General features: G+C 43.9%; 1 protein-coding gene across 1 annotated transcript; it reads left to right on the top strand.

The window, feature by feature from the left end:
• Positions 1-16,656: 16,656 nt before the first annotated feature.
• KPRP (keratinocyte proline rich protein) lies at positions 16,657-18,681 on the top strand. Its single transcript, XM_069478746.1, has 3 exons — positions 16,657-16,935; positions 17,014-17,312; positions 17,454-18,681. The coding sequence occupies exons 1-3, from the start codon at positions 16,657-16,659 to the stop codon at positions 18,679-18,681; spliced, it is 1,806 nt and encodes a 601-aa protein (XP_069334847.1).
• The last annotated feature ends 2,349 nt before the right edge of the window (positions 18,682-21,030 follow it).

The following is a 21,030-nucleotide window of genomic DNA, read 5'->3' as shown; positions in this document are numbered from 1 at the left end:
TCTTGCTCAGAGATTTAGGGATTCCCCCTGGACACACTATGTTTGAAGGGGACAACCACCAGAGACACAGTTTGTGTATAACCAGCCTCCTTATCAAGATGTCCCAAGAGGGAAGGCAAGAAGTCCCTACATGAGAAACATGGGACAGCAGGCTGCAAACCTGAACAGACACAAACTCTTTGATCTTTGGTGATTGGGCTCCTCTTCTCCCCCACTGGGGCAATGCTGTTTAAGGATTTACATAAAGAAACACAAAACTAGTCCTAGGCTCCCTTTCCAGAAGGAAAGGATTTCATTCGCATTGCAAGGGAGATACGAAGTACTATCAGACAATGACCGATGACCAGGACTCTGGCCAGGCATCATCAAGCAGGGCTGCTCAGGCTCTCCCGTGCTCTGTGCTTCTTTCCGAGTGGTGGGTTTTGTCTCTGTGGGTGTGCTTTGGCCAAGAAGAGGCTAGATTTCACTAACCCAAATGACACTCAGGTCACTAAGAATGTTTTTACATAAGCTAATGCTTATTTTCACTTACATAGGCCATTTTAAGTGTCTTATTAGATCATTGAAATGATTTTTCATTGCTGATACATATGAATTAGAAACCTATATATCATCTCAATAAAATTCTGATTGTGTGACCTTAAAGTAAGTGATTAACTTCTCTGTACTTCGATATGCTCTTTGTAAAAAGAGGATTAGAGTAGTAGCCCTAAATCATAGGGCTGCTGTGAGATTACACGAGTTAACGAGCACAAATGATTTAGGATAGCTGAGTGGTTTTCTTTCAACACCAAATACATGTTAGTTTTCTACCCCAGTTCTGTAATTCTCTGACACTAACTGGGTGTTCAACAATTCAAGTCAATTCTGACTCTAGCTCTCGGAGTTATAATAGAACAGACCCCACAGATTAAGGGCTTAGTCCCGTAAGAGTGCCCCCACTTCAGATGCCACCTGTAAGTGGGGTTTCCAGGCTACCCACACTTCTGCCTGGATGACTACAAATTCAGAGGTTCCCATGATACCCTCTTCAGGTTCAATAGTTTTCTAGAATGACTCGTAGAACTTGGGCAAGTGCTTTACCTGTGATTACCAGTTTATTATAAGAGATACAATTCAGTAACAGCCAAATAGAAGAGATGCATAAGGCAACATATGAAAGATGGGTGAAACCAAAGTCTCTAAGCTCTCTCCCGGCCCATCACCCTCCCAGAAAGTTACTATGTTCTTAGTTAGTATCCAGAAGCTTACTGAACCCTGTCCTTTGGGGGTGTTTATGGACGTTTCATTACATAGGCACTATTGATTAAATCATTGGCCATTGGTGAGGCTGAAAGTTCCAACTCTGTAATCATGTGCCTGGTCTTTCTGGTGACCAGCCCCCAATCTTGAGGCTATCAAGATAGGGACCCCATTATGAGTCACCTGATTAGCATGAACTGAGGTATGATTTAAGGGGATTGTTGCCAATAACAAAGGATGCTCCTATCACTGAGGAAATTCCAAGGGTGTTAGGAACTCTGTTCCAGGAATTCTGTGCCAGGAACTAGGGACAAAGATCAAATACGTATTTTTTATGATACCATTGCCACGATGGTAACACAAATCCCTCAAGAACACATTTATTCCCCAGACAGTTCTTTTGCCATCTCCATCATGGTCAGACTCACCTTCATCATTAACAAGAACATCATTGCCGTGACTTTCGCCGTGACTGTGGCCACTCCCATCGATGACCTTGACCCTTTGAGTAAACCTCCCTAACTGACGCAGCCTTCATTATTCATTTCCTTTCTAAATATCTGAAATGCTTTCAGTAAGTTCCACATTTTTCACATTCAATTGGATACTGTTTTATGTTCCAATGAAGTTTTTGTTTTTTTTAATTCTCAAGAAATAGTTTTCTTATATTTGTCCTTTCTAATTCCTCATAAAATTGTCTTCCACCTCTTGATTATTTATCACTTAATGAAGCCCATTCATTGATAGAAAATTAAATAATGACTTTTGCTCTCACTTCTCCTCTGAAATCAGTCTCTCCGAGGTCACCATTAATGTCCAAAGGCCACATGGAGCAGGTTTACTGGAGTATTCGACAGCAGTGACCATCATCTCCTCAGAGTTTTCCCTTTCTTTGAATAGTAATGCTCCTCTTTTCCCTCATCTTTTGTTTCTTTTAGGTTAATGCCAACCACTCTGTGCTGTGTCTGTTCCCTTTCCTCTGCTGTCCATCTGAGAACACCCAGAGTCCCCAGTTCTCCTTAACCCAATGACCACGATGACCCCCTCCTAGCTGCCAGCATGTGCTGGGTGTGGATGTTGGGCTCCTGTCTGAGGCATGTGCCCTTCTGTAGCCCCAGCTGCACCCAGGGCTTATCTAACAGAGAAATCACAGATGTCCTCGTCTGTCTTCCATACTGACCTTTGAATCCTTCAAGAAAGTTCTTAGTAGAGTGCCTGTTCCAAGGTAGAACAAATTAACTACCTGCCCAATTAAGTTCTTTTGCCTCTAACTTCAGATGTATCAGTAAAACAAGAAGATAGATTTTCATGTATCTAAGCGTTCTCTACCCCTGTATAGTGGCCTTACGTCCAGTAGACTCTCCCTGACCGAATGGCAGTATTTGTCACTTCCTTATGTCCTTCCCCTTCCAAGTCCCACAGCCTCTCATAGCACCAACTCCACCATGATCCTACAATCCCTCAGGCTGTCACCTGGCCCCTGCTTCACTGCCCCTCGTCAGTGACCTGAGCTTCACCCCTCTCGTGCCCTGCCTGCGCCCACTCATGCTGCATCTGAATGTCCTTCCCATGGGCCTGGGCTCTCAGGTAATGGAACATTAAGAAGGTGTTGACAGTTGATAGCGTCTAAGGGTCAGGTCACATCTGACCTAGCATGTGCCCCCTAGGGTACTTCTGAAGCCCAAAGATACCACCCAGATGCACAGCTTCTGCCCATGGGTCTAAAAAAACCAGCCAATCATTCATTCTTTTATTCAGTCAATCAATCATTAACTCATTTATTCTTCAAGGCTACTCATTCTAAATGGTATTCCTAGGAGTATGGAGGTGAATATAGTCTAGTATAGATTCTGCCCTCAGTGAGTCTTCCACCTAGAAGAGCAGAAAGACATACAAATGGACATGACATTATCCTGATGTAACAGCTATTAGGAGACCATTCCTGGGTCATGGCGCCCTCTTACAGCATATGGTAAAGTGTTTTACAGTGCATTGTTTACATATATGTCCTCAAGGCAACTCGGCTCATCTTTATGACAAGAGCAGCTTGCAAAACCCAGGCCTGAGACAGATAATGCATACGTACTGAATTAATAAGTGAGTGAGGGCATAAAGGTGGAATGGCTGGCCTGCCACAGGCCGATGGGACAGATGTCAGGGCAGTCTCTGGCTCCGGGAATCCGTCTTGGCCCCTGTCCAGGGAGGTCCTGGAGCCCCACAGCGGGGAGTGTGAGAAGAGTTACCCTGCCCCCAGGTTGTGAAAGTGACTGTTCTGTATACACAGACTATGCCTTGCTCTGGGAAGACACCAGGCCCCTCAGTCCGCAGCCCAGTCACTTAGCAGTGCTGGCTCCTGCTTCCTCCACCAAGCCAAGTGAGGGCTCAGCAAGGTAGACCCCAGCGGGGACAGGACTACGTGGAGAGAGGGATGGAAAAAGGCAGGCAAAAAGGAAGGGGTCCCTGGGGGCAGGGGCATGTGAAGGGTGCTACGACCTGCAGAGTCATGGTTTTCAGTATCGTTGCCTTCCAATTTATTCATTGGAAAATGAGTGTTCTTGGATATGTCATATCCCCACCAGACATCCTTGAGATTAGGGGGTCAGGAAATGATTGAATTACCTTGTTTCCTTTGGGGACCAGAAGGTTTCCGTAGGGCTGACTTTGAAGCCCACGCAGAGAGGTGAGCACACCTCAGTGGAGGCAAGGTGCACTGATGACAGAGAGGATTTATTAAGGCTTATTTTCCTCCAAATCAGCTTCCAAATCCCTTTGTAGAAGTTGGTTCATGAACCAGGTATTTGGAAGGGGTTGGTTTCTATGAAATCCAGGAGAAAAAAAATGAGAAGAATTAATCCTTAGTAGCGTGCACTGATTTTTATTTTTTGTTTCTCTCAGGTTGACTAAACTTTTCTCAACGTGTCCTGCCATTAAAAAAAAGCAGCAGTGCCAGCCCCTTTTCAAGTGCCCCCCCAAAATGCCTTACTTCTGAATGCGCCCCAAGTGCCTCCCAAGTGCCCACCCCAGTGCCCAGTCCCCCTTCCCCTCTCTAGTCTCTTCCTGCCGTGGCCCCAGCTCCGGGGCTGCTGCAGCTCTGGGACTGGCAGCTGCTGCCTGAGCCACCGCAGACCTTCCACCGGTGCCTTCCACCAGTGCTGGCACCAGAGCCCCGACTGTAGTGAGCGTGAGCCTGCAGGGGCTCCTGCTGCCGTCAGGGCTCTGGGGGCTGCTACAGAGGAGCAGAGATTGGGGGACCCACAGAAACATGGACCCGCCTCTCTGAGCTTTCCCTCCCTCACATTCTAGGAGTTTGAGATTCTAAAACAGATTCTTCTCAGAGGGTTTATCCCTGTGCTCTACACAAACTCCCTGTCCCACAATCCCATGGCCCTGCAAACCCCTTCTGCAGGGACATCAGGTCCCAAATCACACCATGTGGAAAAAAATAAAGTGTCTTATTCCAGCACCACCTGCTCCTTACTGTTGCTCTTCACACACACACCCTCCTCTGCCCTTGTCCCACCTTGCTGATCAGTGCTTCTCCAGGTAAGGTGGCCCAGTTCAGGTTCCAAACATCCCAGGGCACATCACTTTGTTCTGACAGCCCCTGAGGACAGTGACCTCACCATGCAATCTGGAAAAGGGGCCTTCTTCCCTTCTGTCAGTCCCAGGGTCAGGGACTAGAAAGCCACATGTGTATTGGGGTAGCAGCTCCTCTGCTTACTATGATTTATATTAATTTAAAGAAGATTGTAATATTTATCACATCTTGTTTTCATAACACTCTTTGATAAATAAGCAAGAAAAATAAACCCAACAGAATTGAGAGATAAAGAAATAGAGATTCACTGGGTGATGGGCACACTTATAACTTTGACTCAAATGGTACAAAGACAATTTAAGTAGCCAAAATGTTTGTACCCCCATAATATTCTTTTTTTTTTAATGGTTCTTTTTTTTTTTTTTTTTTTTTTTTTTTTTGAGACAGAGTCTCACTCTGTTGCCCGGGCTAGAGTGCCATGGCGTCAGCCTAGCTCACAGCAACCTCAAACTCCTGGGCTCAAGAGATCCTCCTGCCTCAGCCTCCCAAGTAGCTGGGACTACAGGCATGTGCCACCATGCCTGGCTAATTTTTTCTATATATATATATATATATATATATATATATATGTTAGCTGTACAAATCATTTCTTTCTATTTTTAGTAGAGACGGGGTCTCACTCTTGCTCAGGCTGGTCTTGAACTCCTGACCTCTAGCGATCCTCCCGCCTCGGCCTCCCAGAGTGCTAGGATTACAGGTGTGAGCCACCGCGCCTGGTCCCCCATAATATTCTGAAAGTAAAAAAATAGAGATTCAGAGATTGGAGAGGTCACCTGAAGAGTCCATCTGGACTGCACGTGATCAGCCTGTACGATTTCGTACTCCAGATAATTTTGGCTCATTGTGAACTGTTTCAGAAATGATTATTTTTCCACTAGGTGGCATCATGATGTAATAAAAATTGAGTAATATTAAATTATATTACTATAATATTAAGTAATAGTAATAATATAATGATAATTACCTTTATTGAGGGCCTATTTGTGACTTGACTCTTCACAAGTCATCTATTTAGCTTTTACAGCAACCTATGAGGCAGGTATTGTTTACCTTTTATGTATGATGAAACTCACAGAGGCTCAGAGAGAGCAGGCGATTTGGTCTGCCACCCAGTCGGCTGGAGGGAAGCCACAGGATAAGCCCAGGTGTGTCAACCTGCAAAGACCTCGCCATTTCCCTGGGCCATCAGCCTCCTAACTGCGGTTTTCACTTCTTGAGATCATATAAGAGAGAGTTGATTGTGTCTGCCGGTGCCCAGCGCTAGCATAGGACCAAGGATTCGTTTGCTGGATTGAGACAAACAGTCTTCACGCCTGCCTCCCTGCTTCTGCTCAGCTCCCCTGCACCACCCCTCCAGGCACCGTCTCCCCCACTTCTACTTAAACAGTTGCTGGAGGTCTGAGGATGCAGACCTGGTCCTTAACACCACAGAACTGCCTCCTTCCTCCTGCTGTCATCTCACTGGCTGCTTTCAGTTCTATGAAGGTGCCACAATGCCTCCTGTCTCGCACTCATGCTCACTTCACTCATGCTGTTCCTGTTCTAGTAAGCTCTTTGCTCTCCATTGCTCCCACTAATCCTTCAGATCTCAGCCCCATATTTGCTTATTCCTAAAAGCCCTTCCTGGTCTCCCTGGCCAGGTTAGCTGTCTCCCATTCTGTGTACCCAGCTCTAGGGAGCTTCTGTTGCCCTGTGGGCCTTTCCTGTCAAATACTCACCAAGGTTGTCACTGGCTACTTACCTGTGTGACCCTTGGATTAATGTTTGTCCACCTGACCAAAAGCTTCTGAGCACTGGAGCTACATTTGTTTGTTTGCATATCTTACCACTGTCTCTGCAGGGCATAGTACAATGCTTTTTACATAGTAAATGTTGAAAAAATATTTGCTGAGTGAACAAATGCATACATGGATGAATAAATGAATTAGTATCATCACTATTATCATCATCATCCTTTCAATCTATATTAGTCTTGAAATATTTTCCTAACTACTTTAGCCCCATGGGACATACCTATACTAAAAGAAAATTGTAGTCTATCTAAAATTCAAATTCAACTAAGCATCCTGTATTTTTATTTGTTAAGTCTGAAAACCCTATCCCAGGCACTAGCATTTCTGTGCCATGGACCTCCCAATTTCCTAGTTGGAGACTCTCAGTCCCATCCTCTCACTGGTTTACATGTGTGGCTTTTTCTGCAAAGTGGAAGGTAAAGTCTTTGGAAGGTAGTGCTTCCTGATTCTTCTTCAAGCGATTTCTTTCTATGCTTTGACTCTGTGCCTATATCTCTCAAGGAACTCATCACACTGTAATACAATTGTCAGTTTATCTTTGTGTTTTCCTTATTAGACTACAAAATCCTCGAGGGCAGATGCTGTGAGTAAGTGCTCAGGGAGTGTTCATTGAGTGCACAGATGATGACTATTCTTAATCCAATTCTAGGAACCTGCTAGGTCATCTGTAAGTACTTGTTGAGTGAACTGGATTTAATAAGCTCTACTTCATGTACTTCATAGGATAATGATTATTAGCAGGGAAGATGTTAAAAAGTGGTCATTACCAAGAGAAATACACTGTTTCCTTGGATTACAGGTTGGATTCCTGTGAATACGTCCATCTGGGTGATTTGTATCCCCAAGATGCTTGGGGAAGATGCCTGACTGAGATTCCAGCAGAGGCTGATCCCCAGGGATGTTGTGGAGATCATGCATGGCAGGGAGGCTGCGTCTCAAGGAGTTTGTGATCCTGTCTTTCATGAATGTGATCTAGATTTCCCTTAGATTTATGGATATACTCTGGTGTGTGTGTGTGTGTATAGAAATATATATCTATATATATGTGCATGAAATATATATGTGTGTATATATAATTTATATACACAAATATACACACAAATACACATATATAATCATTGAAATATAATTCATATCTGTTCATCTATTTAAGTATACAATTCAATGTTTTTAGTGTATTCACAGAGATGTGTGTTCACCACCACAATCTAATTTTAGAATATTTTTGTCACCCCAGTATGAAATCTTGTGGCTATTAGCAGTCATGCCCTAAGTCCTACTTTCTATCTTTACAAATTTGCCTATTCCACATATTTAATATAAATGGAATCACATAGTATGTGGTCTTTTGTTACTGGCTTCTTTAACTTAGCATAACATTTTCAAGGCTCAAACACATTGTTACATGTATCAGAACATCATTCCTTTTAATGGTCACTTAATATTCCATCACAGAGGTATATACCACATTGTGTCTATCCATTCATCAGTTGATGGATGCTTGGATTGTTTCTACATTTTGGCTATTGTGAATAGAGCTGCTATGAAACATTCATGTACAAGTTTTTAAGTGGATGTGTGTTTTCATTTTGCTTGGGTGGGATTTTTATTTTCCTAGGAGTGGGATTGATGGCTCATATAGAAATTCCATGTTTAACTTTTTGAGGAATTGCCAAATTGTTTTCCATAGTGATTTTATCATGTACATACCTACCAGCAATGTAATGACGGTTCCAATTTCTCCATATCCTCCCCAACACTCTTTATAATCTGTCTCTTCTGATTATGGTAATGCTAGTGAGTATGAAGAAGTATGTCACTATATTTCCTTGTTGACTAATGATGTTGAGCATCTTTTCATGTGCTTATTGCTATTTGTTTATCTTCTTTGGAGAATTGTCTATTCATATCTATTGCCTTTTAAAATTGTATTATCTTTGTATTATTGAATCATAAGAGTTTTTTATATATTCTAGATACAAGCTCCTTCTCCGACATATGATTTACAAATATTTTCCCTTATTCTATGGGTCATCTTTTCACTTTTTAAATGGTATCATTTGCAGCATAAAAGTTTTTAATTTTTATAAAGTCCATTTTTAAAACATTTTTCTGTCACTTATGCGTTTGGTGTTTTATCTAAGAAGCCATTGCCTAACCCAATGTCATGAAGATGTACTCCTAAGTTTTCTTCTAAGAGTTTTATAGTTTTAGTTTTTACATATAGGTTTATAATCTATATTGGACTACTTTTTGTGTATGGTGTGAGGAATCATATATTAATACTTTCACCTTTATATATTCTTATATGAGAAATCTACAAATCTTATTGTACAAATTTATCTTCTCATTTTTCTATGCACATATCTAATACTGACACTTTCTGTCTTTACAGCCTTATATCTTTTTTATTGTTCTGCCTCAATCTATAATCTCTCTATCTCTCTTTGTCTCTCTCTTTCTCTTTCTCTGTTTCTCTCTCACTCTCTCTCTAATTTGAACCTAATATGAAGACCAGAAGTAATTTTAGAATTTATCTAGTCCACCTGAGGCCCTGATAATTTAAATGACTTTGCTGGAGGACACACAAATTCTAATGTCTTCTTTGTTTTAATAAAAGATATTTATAATGAATAAATGAATTTTATAGTAACAAATAAATCTCAAGATTAAATTTAGGCAAATATATATTTAATTAGGTGTTAAGTCCCAAACTGAAAGATATTTTTTAAACTCCCAGCAAACAAGTAATTCAAACATAAAATGCTAACCTATATATTTACATTCTATTTAATAATTGAAATTCCATCTTCTTTCTAGTCACTTTATGCCTGCTGAAGTCTTTCCTGGTATCCTGTCAAACAATCAGTTCTCTTAATTGTCCCCTGGTCTTATCACTAGACTGATTTTATAATGTTAATCAACAAACATTCAATGAGCACTTTTAGGAAACTTGCTTTCTTCCAGGCATGGTCTTCTGCCATCAAGATGTTCATCATCTAGTGAAGAAACCAGATAAATCATCAGTAAGGAAGTGCAGTATTTGTAGATCCTAGATAAGAAGATTTTGGGGGCCCTGAAGTGGCCCATTCTACCTGGAATGGTGGTGAGAGCAGAGTAGAATAAGACTGATGGAAACATTGGTATTATGAGCTAAATATGATGAAAATGTTGGTAGGTGTTTGGCATACAGTGGGAAGAGGGGTGAATGAGGAGAGAGTGTTCTGAGCAGAGGAAAGAATTCTGAGAAAAGGCAGTGCTTGAAGGTAGAAGTCACAAGACATTAAGAATTTGTATGGAAAGATTAGAAGATATCTCATATGACAAATATCACCTCCATGCCAGGGATGAGTCCCGCTACATCTGGCTACAGTGACAGAAGGGAGATTAAAATGGAGAGAAGATTGTGAAACGATACAAAGGGAGAAGAGTCTTCCTGAATCTGTTGAAAACATAATCTTTTTAGCAAAGGGCAAGTATTTATGTCCTAGTTCTTAGGACCAAAGCATCACTAAGACATCACTAAATTATTTTAAGAGAAAAACCAAAATCCCAAAGGATCATAACTCCTGAAAAGAATCTCATAATATAATAAAACACAGAGTGCGTCTCTGTAGTTCTAACTCAAGATAACATCATCTCATTAAGTACCCACTTATGGAGGTCTCTATTGCTAGATAACTTGGCTATAAATTCTCATTCTGCCCTTCCCAAGCTTGTGACCTACAACAAATTATTTCCTCTTTGAGCCTTTGTTCTCGAAACTATAAATAATGATAATGATATGTACCCTGCATGGCTGTTTGAAAGATTAAGAAAGGTGATGTAAATCAAATCCTTAGCTAGATGACAGTTATTAATAAATAACAAGTCCTCAATGAATTATCTCCAGATTTATGTGTGATTTTTGAGTTGTCTATGTCTTTTTGTTAATTGCTGTATTCACATACATGGCTGTTCATGTATCTCTTCCACATGGTATGCTCCATTCCCAATGTGTATCACTTACATTTCTGAATTTTTTTAAATCTATAACTTTATTTTTTTGTTCTATATGTCATTATTTATATCTTTATTTTTATAATTTCTGTAGATATTTTTATATTCAGCTTTTTGATGGTTTATAACAATTTCATAAATCACTACATAAATATCACTCCGATTTATATCATATTTCTAGTCATGTATATTTCAACCCACATTACTGTTTCTAAACAGCTCCATTTATGTAAATAGACTTTATATGTTTCCCTAAAATTAATGTCTCTCTGGAGACAGCCTCTGTATGTAGCACATCCTTTTATTTACAGTTTATATATACATATATATTATATAACATATTATAATAATATGTAATCATCTGTCTACATAGTTTTTATATATATGTATGTGTGTATACACACATATATATACACACATACACACACATCATTCTCTCTTTGTTACTATTGTGGCCTTTAATATGGCCTTTATATGTTGTCATGTATCCATTTATTATATTTCAATAGATAATGAAACAAATCAAACCATAAAATGCATTATAAGACATACATATGCTAAACTTATATGTATACATGCATGTATATGGATATGCGTATATATGTAAAAATGAGATTGAAATGATTTAATCAACAAGGTGAAAGGAGCTCTATGCACTGGCACAGTGCCTATTTCTGGGATACAAAGATTTATATACCACGACTTCTTTTCCTTGAGGAACTCACAGTTAGTGTGGAAGATAAGAATGTAAATAATCACAACACACATGATCACTTCAGTGACGGGTGTGTCTGAGGTGCTGCAGAGCACAGAGTGAGTCACAGTTTGGGGGATCAGGGAACACTGCCAAGGAAGTGGTGCTGGAGTTGTCTCAGATGATGAGCAATAGTTCCACACGTGGAGAAGAGATGAAAGGACATTCAGAAAGAGGAAGCAGCATTTGCAAAGGTCTGCCACAGTGAAATATCAAGGCATGCATAGAGAATGACAACCACTATGCATGGCTTCCTCTGATGCTCTGTGGGTTGGCAGGTGGGTGGGTGGTAGTGACGATGAGAGGGACATGAACCTGGCAGGGCGGATTGAAACTAGCTGATGAAGGGATTTGTACACCCTAATGCAGAGTTTGAACATTTTCCAGTGGACAATGGGAAGCAAAGGGAATAACATACTCAGTTTTGTTTATTTTATTTAGTGTTTTTAGGATGATAACTCTTGTGGCTATTTATAAGTTAAGTGAAAGAAGGAAAGACTGGAATCAGAGGAAACAGTGAAGAGACTATCACACCATAGGAGATGATAAAGACTTGAGATACTGCAGGGGCACAGTGGGTGGGCAGTAGGGGAAATTTGACAGCAATTTCAAAACAGCATGAACAGCCTGTGGTGACTGTGTTGGGGTGAGGTAGAAAGAGGATCAAAGGTGACTCCCAGGTTTCTAGACTAAAAACCAATATGGATGTGCCATTGCCTGAAATGGGAACTTGGGAAAAGGAAATTTTCAGGGGAGATAATGACTTATTTCTGTCCACATTGAGTTGGCTGATCCAAAAAGCCAAGAACCTATAAACATATAGACTCACAGAGATTAGAAGGCCACAATGAAGCCTGGCTAATGGAGCTATTTAGTTTGAATAGATCACCAGATAGGAATGCCCTTTGGAAGAGTTCTAGACCTCACTGGAAAAAAAAAGATTATGCCGTATTTATCCCTGCCTTTAGACAATCTCAGTACTAATTCCAGTTCTTTAACCAACAACAACTTTTTAATTATAGAGCCTTACACATCAGAGAAGAAGGAATGTTGGGAGTTAAATCTTTTGCTTTTTGCTTAATGATCTGTTTGTGACATCATATTGTTGAAAACTCTAACACCTAGCCTCACTGCCATCTGCAAGACTTAACTTGTAGGCCCTTTCCACAACCCTACCACCCCCATCTTCGCTTCTCTTTGTAAGAACCAAGAAGCAAAAAGTAACAAGGGTTCCAGTACTCTTTGACCTCTGAATGGGATGTCAGCTCATTCTCTAGTGATTTAGGGTATGTGAACCAAGCCCAATTTCATGCCCCCCCATCTGTCCACTCATGTATGTATCCATCCATCAATAGACTTATGTGTCAGGATGTACAGATACAAAGATGAAAGTATACATTCCATCAAGAGATGAGTGGGAGACACACAGTCATTAGGATTCAATAATTCACATTGCGGTGGGGCCAGCTGGTCTACATTCTCGGTTTTCCCTGTTCACTGCTTTCCTGACCACATTCTCAGTGAACATCAAGTCTCAGGCCTACTGCAGCTCAGAGTACCGTGGTCAAAGTATGTGATCAGAGAAATAGCTTGTTGTAATGGCAAGAGTCCTGGTTGGGGACTTGGGCCACCTGGAATCTAGTCTCTCTAAGACAGTCATTAGCTTTAGGTCCCCAGACAGGTTCATCTCTCTGAGCTTTAGAGTCCTCATCTGTAGCGTGACAGGGTGGGGCCGGATAATTCCTGGGGGTTCTTGTTGCCATGACATTCTGAATACCTATGATCCTACTCAAGTCTGGACTGGTATCTGGAGACCCCCTTGGAATGAGTGATGGGGTCCAGAACTAGGACTCTGAAGTCACGCTGAGCTGGGCAGGCTTCCCCATGAGACAGGTTTCGTAAACACAATTGGCATGTGCATTGTAAGTTACAAAACACTTTCATACTCATTATCTGTTTTTATCTTCATGAAAACCTACTGGAGTAATTGTGACTTTATCACTTCCATATTTATGTGAGGGAAATAAAGTCCAGAGAGCTAAATGGCTAATTAAGTGCTAAGTGCTTTTGATCAGTTTTCCCATTTCATTCACATAATAATACTATAACTTTTTCTAATTACTCTCCTCCTCCTCCTGCTTCTCCTCTTCCTTCCCCTCCTTTCCATTTTACAGACAATGAATCTGAGGCTCATAGAAGCTAAGTAGCATTCAACCCATTAGTAAACAACAGAGCTCAGATTCAACCCAAAATGTGTCTAAATCTAAACTCTGCTCACAGGGTTGGCCGGAATCTTAAATGCCTACGAGGGCTGGAGGGTGATATAAACAAGTGAAATGATGCAGGTGGAAGGATTATGTCACTTCCCTTTTAATGTCACCAAAGAAAAATAGGAATGCAAATAAAATAATACAAGGAAACTTACACTCTGAATTGCATTGTAGATGCAGTAAAGGACGATGGAGCATTGCAGAGGGAAAGGTATTAATATATGCCCTATATAAGGTGGGCAGCTGTTAATCAGGTTAAGGGAAGGTTGGTTCACCTATGCCAGATCTTTTGATTTTAGAAGAAAAGCTGGATGTCTGAATCTTATGTAAAATTCTTCTATTTCTAAATGTTAACGATTACAATATTATGTAGGCGAAACATACAGGGAAATCCACATTGACTGTATCTGGCACACAGGATGCCAGTTCATCATTTCTGCCCTGCACTGTGCTGTTGTCAAAGACTATTCCACAGCACTAGCTGTCTTGTGGTGCCCTTAAAGTCTATTCTGTAGCATTAGCTGAGTACTTGCTGTGCAGACTTCAATTTGCTCAGCTCAGGACTGGGGTGTAGTAGGCACCCATTGACCCAGCTGTGCCTGTTGCTTATGGCCAGCATTTACTCTGAGTGGATTTTTTTTTTCAGGAGACAGAGTCTTGCTCTCTTGCCCAGGCTACCATGCAATGGCATCATCAGAGTTCACTGCAGCCTTAAACCCCTGGGCTCAAGCAATCCTCCTGCCCCAGACTCCTGAGTAGCTGGGACTACAGGTGGGCAACACCACACCTGGCTAATTTTTTAAATTTTTTGTAGAGATAGGGTCTCACTATGTTGTTCAGGGTAGTCTCGAACTCCTGCCCTCAAGCAATCCTCCTGCCTTGTCCTCCCAAAGTGCTAAGATTACAGGCTTGAGCCACCACACAAGGACAGGATATTAGATATTTTGAATATCACTTTTGGACAGATGGTTTATATATAATAATTGCCTTAATCCTCACAACATCAGCAAAGAAAATTTAATTATCTCCATTTTTTTAGAAGAGTAAATTAATCCTCAGGTTGGTTATAAAGGTTACGTAGCTGTAAGTAGATGACCTGGGATGTTGGACTCAGCTCTGATTCCACATTCTCTCCATTCTATAGAGTTGCCTCTACCTTCAAGGTAATTTTAATTGCTTCAAGTTAGGAAATTCTCCTATTTCATATCTATCTGCTGAGAATCTGAGGCAAGGAGGAAGGTAGTGAATAGAATCATCTTTCAGGAGAGAAGACACCTTTGCCACTCCTCATCATTCCCACCGTGAGCTCTGCTAGGGATGGAGAGGAAACTGACAGGGCAAAGAAGGAGGAAGACAACAAGAGTCTGCTTCTTCATAGTCCAGAGGCTTAGACACTGAGGCAGGACACTCCCACATACTGTAGGTGACTGCACAGGCAGGCATACAGGGAGGGGACTGGCTGCTGAGTGCCACCCTGGGTGATGAGCCAGGCAGATGCCAGCCAGCTGTCTCATGTTCGAAGCCAGACCCAGAGTCCCTTATATAAAGACAGCCCTCTGCCTAAATGCCCCAGCCTGAATGACTGCTTGCCTGCAAGGAGGGTGAGTCTAGGAGCTGGATCCTGGGATTGGGGTGGGGGTGATGCTCGGAGGGTGCCCAGATTCCTGGGGGAGAGGCGCAGTGAAGGGAGCAGCTGGGAGCAGAGGAAGGGTGGTGCATCTGCCTAAAGAGAAAAGTCAGTGAACTTGTAGGGGATGGAAGAAGAATAGCTGTAGAGTATATGAGAGGAGTTAGGGCTGTGAAGTCAGCATATTTGCCTTCGATAACCCTGGCCTCACCCTCAGGTACCATTTTCCCTATTAGGACCTGCTCTTCCTGGAAAAGACACATTCGCACTTTTCACCTTGTGAGAAGAGGAATATGTATTTAGATATTCACTATAAATGGAAAATGGAAGGCTTTGCATTTTTGGAGCTTATTTAGAGGTGTTTTGTGGGACAAGCCAATTGTGAAACCATCCCCTTGCTGTGCTGGTCACTGGCTGCCTGTCCATAAACAGGTGGAGTTGGGGAGGGCAGAGGCGTGCAGCTGCCCTGGTTCCTCCTGGGCTAAGTGGTGTTGGAATGTACACCTGCACCCTCAGGTCATGTTGGTATTGTTCCTGCTGCATAAATCTTTAAGTGTAGCTGAATGCCATTCTTGTGACTTAGAATCTCATACCTTCTGGGTTACCCTGTCTGAGATAACTCCATCTTGCCTCTAAGAAGGCTAGGGAAAAACATTTCCAAAGCCCGCAGTTGGTCACACTTCAGGTGATTAATGACAGCGACCTGCCTGGGCAAGTTGCCATGGTGATCCTGAGCCTTTTCAAGGCTGGCGTGTTTTGTATGGGCATGGTTTTACATGAATTCATCTAAAAGAGATTGAGTATATCGAAAAACATATTTAATGTTGGGTTTGAGCTGTCCAAAAACTGACATTATGTGAGTGCAGATGGTGCCTGAGTGCTTGTTTCCATATAGACATTTTTACATGTTTGTACATATATGTGTGTTGCCAGTGCATGTGTGTGAGGAAATCCAAGCCTCTGTGGGAGTGGAGTCCCCACTTTGGGCTACAGTCTTGGGGGCAAGATGTCACCTCTACTTCCTGTAAGTCCGTTGCCACCGCTTAGGATGTGAGACAGTGTGGACCATCCTCTTGTCATCAGCATTCACTGTTTCTGGACACTGGTTTTTCCACCCTCCAGGGAAAGATCCTGGACACCTGTAACCATAGCTGTGCATGTTCAGGCCCTTTGAAGAACCAGGGCAGGTCTAATGGGCTTGTCCTGGGTCTGGCTAAGGCAGGATGGATTCTTGGGTGAAGGCTGAGGGTTGGAGAGGAAAGGCAGGAAGTCACAGAGTGCCTTCACCTATGTCCGGGCCACATCCGCAATCTCACCCTCCTGTCTCTGGTCTCTCCACCCTCAGGTCCTGCTCACCCGCCCACATCAGGACCATGTGTGACCAGCAGCAGATTCAGTGTTGCCTGCCACTCCCACAGTGCTGTGTCAAGGGTTCTTCTTTCTACCCCACTGAGTCCTCCTTTGCCAACAACCAGGTGGTGGTTCAAGCCCCTTGTGAAATGCAAATTGTGGAGTGCCCTGCACCATGCCCAGTTCAAGTTTCCCAGGCTCCGTGCCAGGCTCCAAGCCAGTCCCAGACCACAAAGGTGAAGGGTCAGTCTAAGACCAAGCAGGGGAAGAGCCAGGCTCCAAGCCAGTCCCAGACCACCCAGGTGAAGGGCCAGGCTCCATCCCAGTCTCAAGTTTCTTATGTTCAATGCCAGGCTCCAAGCCAGTCCCAGATCACCCAGGTGAAGGGGCAGGCTCCGTCCCAGTCTCAAGTTTCCTGTGTTCAGTGCCAGGCTCCAGGCCAGTCTGAGGTTTGCTACCTGCGATGTGAAGCCCCACAGCCTGTTCAGACTTGCTATGTAGAATATTCTCCAGTTTGTTATACAGAAACTTATGTGGAAGGCCCAGTCCAGACCTATGTACCCTATGCAGCTTCTCAGTCTGTCGAGACTTATGTGGAACGTCCCCCAGTGTGCCAGACTCAGGGAGGATTCTCTGCCCATGGTCAGTATCAGGGTTCCTACAGCAGATCCATCCCCCAGTTCCAGCCACGGGCATCCTACAGCAGCTGCATCCCCCAGTTCCAGCCACGGGCATCCTACAACAGCTGTGTCCCCCAGTTCCAGCCACGGGCATCCTACAGCAGCTATGCTCCCCAGTTCCAGCCACGGGCTTCCTACAGTAGCTGTGCCCCTCAGTTCCAGTCACGGGCTTCGTACAGCAGCTATGCCCCCCAGTTCCAGTCACGGGATTCCTACAGCAGCTATGCCCCTCAGCGTCAGTCCCAGGCTTCACTTAGCACTTGTGTGCCCCAGTGCCAGACCCAAGGCTCCTACGGAGGCTTCACTGCAGAGCGCAGGTCTCGGAGCACCAGCAGATGCCTCCCTTCTCGCCGGCTGGAGCCTTTTCCCCGCAGTTGTTCCCCACCACGACGTTCTGAGCCCTACTACAGCAGCTACGTGCCATCAAGATCCTCCACAGGTTACCCTAACTACTGCACCCCACCTCGCCGCTCTGAACCCATCTCTGCCAGCCACTGTCCTCGGGGCCCCACTTCAGACTGCTCTCAGAGATGCAGACCTAAGTGCCGAATAGAGATTTCCTCCCCCTGCTGCCCCCGGCAGGTTCCCCCACAGAGGTGTCCTGTTCAAATTCCTCCCATCCGACGCTCCCAGAGCTGTGGCCCACAACGCTCCTGGGGTGCCTCCTGCCCGGAGCTGAGGCCACGCATAGAACCACGTCCACTCCCAAGCTTCTGTCCACCACGGCGTCTTGACCAATACCCAGAACCATCACTGCAGAGACATCCACTTCCTGCTCCACGTCCACGTCCACGCCCAGAACGATGCACAAGTCCAGAACCCCGCCCGTGCCCTCCACCAAGGAGACTGTCAGAGCCTTGTTTGCGCCCAGCACCACTTCCAGTACCACTTCCAATACCACTTCCAGTACCACTTCCAATACCACTTCCAGTACCACTTCCAGCTCCACGTCCAGCTCCACGTCCAGCTCCACGTCCAGCTCCACGCCCTCGCCCAGTGCAGTGTGAGATTCCAGGGCCACGACCATTCCCACAGCGCTGTGAGTCCCCAGAGCCTCGTCCACGGCCAGAGCCAATTCCCTTGCCGGTACCCTGCCCGAGCCCAGAGCCACTTGGGGAGCCTTGGCACTATCCCAGCCCTTGCTCCAGCCCAAATCCAATTCCATGCCCAGGAGACCTAGGCTGTCATGAGTCCAGTCCATGCCGCCTAGACACTGAGGCTCCCGGCTGTGGCCCATCCAGGTGTAACCAGGGGCAAGAGAGTGGTGCTGGTTGTGGATCTGGTGATGTGTTTCCAGAGCCACAGGGCCAGGGGGGTTGTGGAGACCAAGGCAATACCTCTTCTGGGGCCAAGAGTGCCTATTTTTAAAGGAAATGTAGCTGAGATGCCCCACCTCCTGCTCTGAAAATGTTGCTCCTTCTGCCACAATTGCCAATGTCTCTCCAAGGACATTCAGAGACTCCCTGCTCCAGAGGTGATGTCCAAACTCCTTTGCACATCATCTGAGGATCCACACCTGGGTCTCAAACACCTCTCCAGCCTCACATCTGACTCCTCCCCTGTACATATCTTCAGTTCTAGCCAGACCAGTCTGGCCACCAGGGCATATCTTGGGTGTTCCCCAGGACATACCTTAGGTGTCCCTGCCTCCAAGCTTTGGCTCATCTTTCCCCCTCTGCCTGGACCACTTCTCTCCTACTCCCCAGCATCTGAAATCTAACCCATCTTTCCTCACCTTTTCTTTGGAGCCTTCTTTGTTTGTCCCCACCCATGGGTGCCTGTGCCTTCCTAGAACTCACTGCATCCTCCACAGCATCCATTTGAACACCCTTGCAACATCTCTTGAATTATTTCACTTTTAAGTGTGTCTGCCTTACCTGCCCAGCTAAATTGTAAACTCTCCTCTGAGTAGAGTCAGACTATCCCCAAATCCCAGTTCCTATCCTGGGGAAGGCAGCTTCTTAGCAAGGTTTGTGGGTTCACAGCTTGAGCCACGTTCTGTCCTGAAGGGCAACTGCAGGAATTGAGAAAAGAGGAGTCCACTTGACAATAAAGATCATGATGTATTCGCAGCCTGAGTCTGGAGTCACGCTTGCTTTTTATTCATCCCTGACTTGCTGACTTGAGTTTTTTGGGTTTTATTTTAATTGTGATAAAATACATGTATCATAAAATTTAACATCTTAACTACTTTTAAGTGAACAGGTCAGTGGCATTAAGTACATTCACATTGTTGTACTACCATCGCCACCATCCATCCACAGAACTCTTCATCTTGCAGAGCTAAACCTCTGCACCCATTAAGTAATAACTTCTCATTTCTCACTCCCCCTTCCCCCTGGCAGCCACCGTTCTACTTTCTGTATCTATGAATTTGGCTATTCCAGGTAGTTCATATAAGTCAATCACACAGTCTTTGTCCTTTTGTGATTGGCTTACTTCAGTTAGCATAATGTCCTCACAGTTCACCCATATTGTAGCATATGCTGTAATTTCCTTCCTTTTTAATGCTGAATAATATTCCATTGCATTTGCATACCACATTTTGTTTATTCATTCATCAGTGGATGGATGGACACTTGAGTTGCTTCCACTTTTTGCTTATAGTAAATAGTGCTGCAATGAACATGGGTGTGCAAATACCCCATTGAGTCCCTGATTTCAATTCTTTTAGATAGATATCCAGAAGTGGGATTGCTGGATCATATAATAATTTTATTTTTACTTTTTTGAGGAACTGAAATACTATCTTCCATAGTGGCTGCACCATTTTACATTCCCACCAACAGTGCACAGGTCCCAATTTCTCCACACCCCTGACAACATTTGTTATTTTCAGTTTGTTGTTTTGTTTTGTTTTGATAATAGCCATCCTAATGGGTATGAAGTTGTGTGAACTTTAATTTTAATATGTTACTTTTCCTCTTGGGTTTATTGCACCCATGGTCTAAGCATTTCTTAGCCTAGGCCAAGTGGGTTGCCTTGAGGGTTTTCTATCTCCCCTCAGTGTCCCTGGCCTCTGCTGGAAAGGATGGAGGAAGAGGCAAAGGGAGTGAGGGAACAGGGAGGATAACTCTTGGTTCCCAGTCTCAGAGTAAAGGTCTTCAGGCCTAGATTTGGCTAGGGCCACAGTCACAGCCGTGTTACCTCTGGAACCAGAGAAAGGGGGGAAAGTGTCTGAGCCTGACTCTGCCTTCCTCAATTGCTCCAAAATTTTCTTAGACATGGGCAGTCTTGGCAGCATGGAGGTAGGGATTGAGGGGCAGGAGAGACAGAGGTGTCTCTTCCTCCTACTCCTTGTAGACGAGATGCATGCATGTGGCTTTGGGGTGGGACAGTGAGTGTTCAGAGGACAAGCCCTTCCTCAGGAAGCTGGTGCCCTGAGGCCACAGTAGGGTCTGTAGACTATGAAGGGGCTCCTCTTAGGAGGATGACAGCAGGAAGTGGCTCTGGTCTGGGCCCCTGGACGCCTGAGCCAATGCCTGCTACCTTATAGGCCATACCCCAGAGGATCCTGTAGCTACAGAGCCATAGCTGGGAACCACAGACCCAAGGCCTGGCTCTGAGTATGCCTTTGCCTTGCCCAAAGGGTCTAGTTCTTCAATATCAGTGGTGGAGACCCCAGAGACCATCTAGCAAAACTCTGTGTTGTATAGGAAAAACTGAGCCCTTTAGTGTGAAATATATTCATTCATGTATTTATTGACAAATATTCAT

This window comes from Eulemur rufifrons, chromosome 8, assembly GCF_041146395.1.
Source record: "Eulemur rufifrons isolate Redbay chromosome 8, OSU_ERuf_1, whole genome shotgun sequence".
NCBI classification, from domain to species: Eukaryota; Metazoa; Chordata; class Mammalia; order Primates; family Lemuridae; genus Eulemur; species Eulemur rufifrons.
Note: the sequence above shows the minus strand (reverse complement) of the source record. Positions and strands in the feature narration are given on the sequence as shown.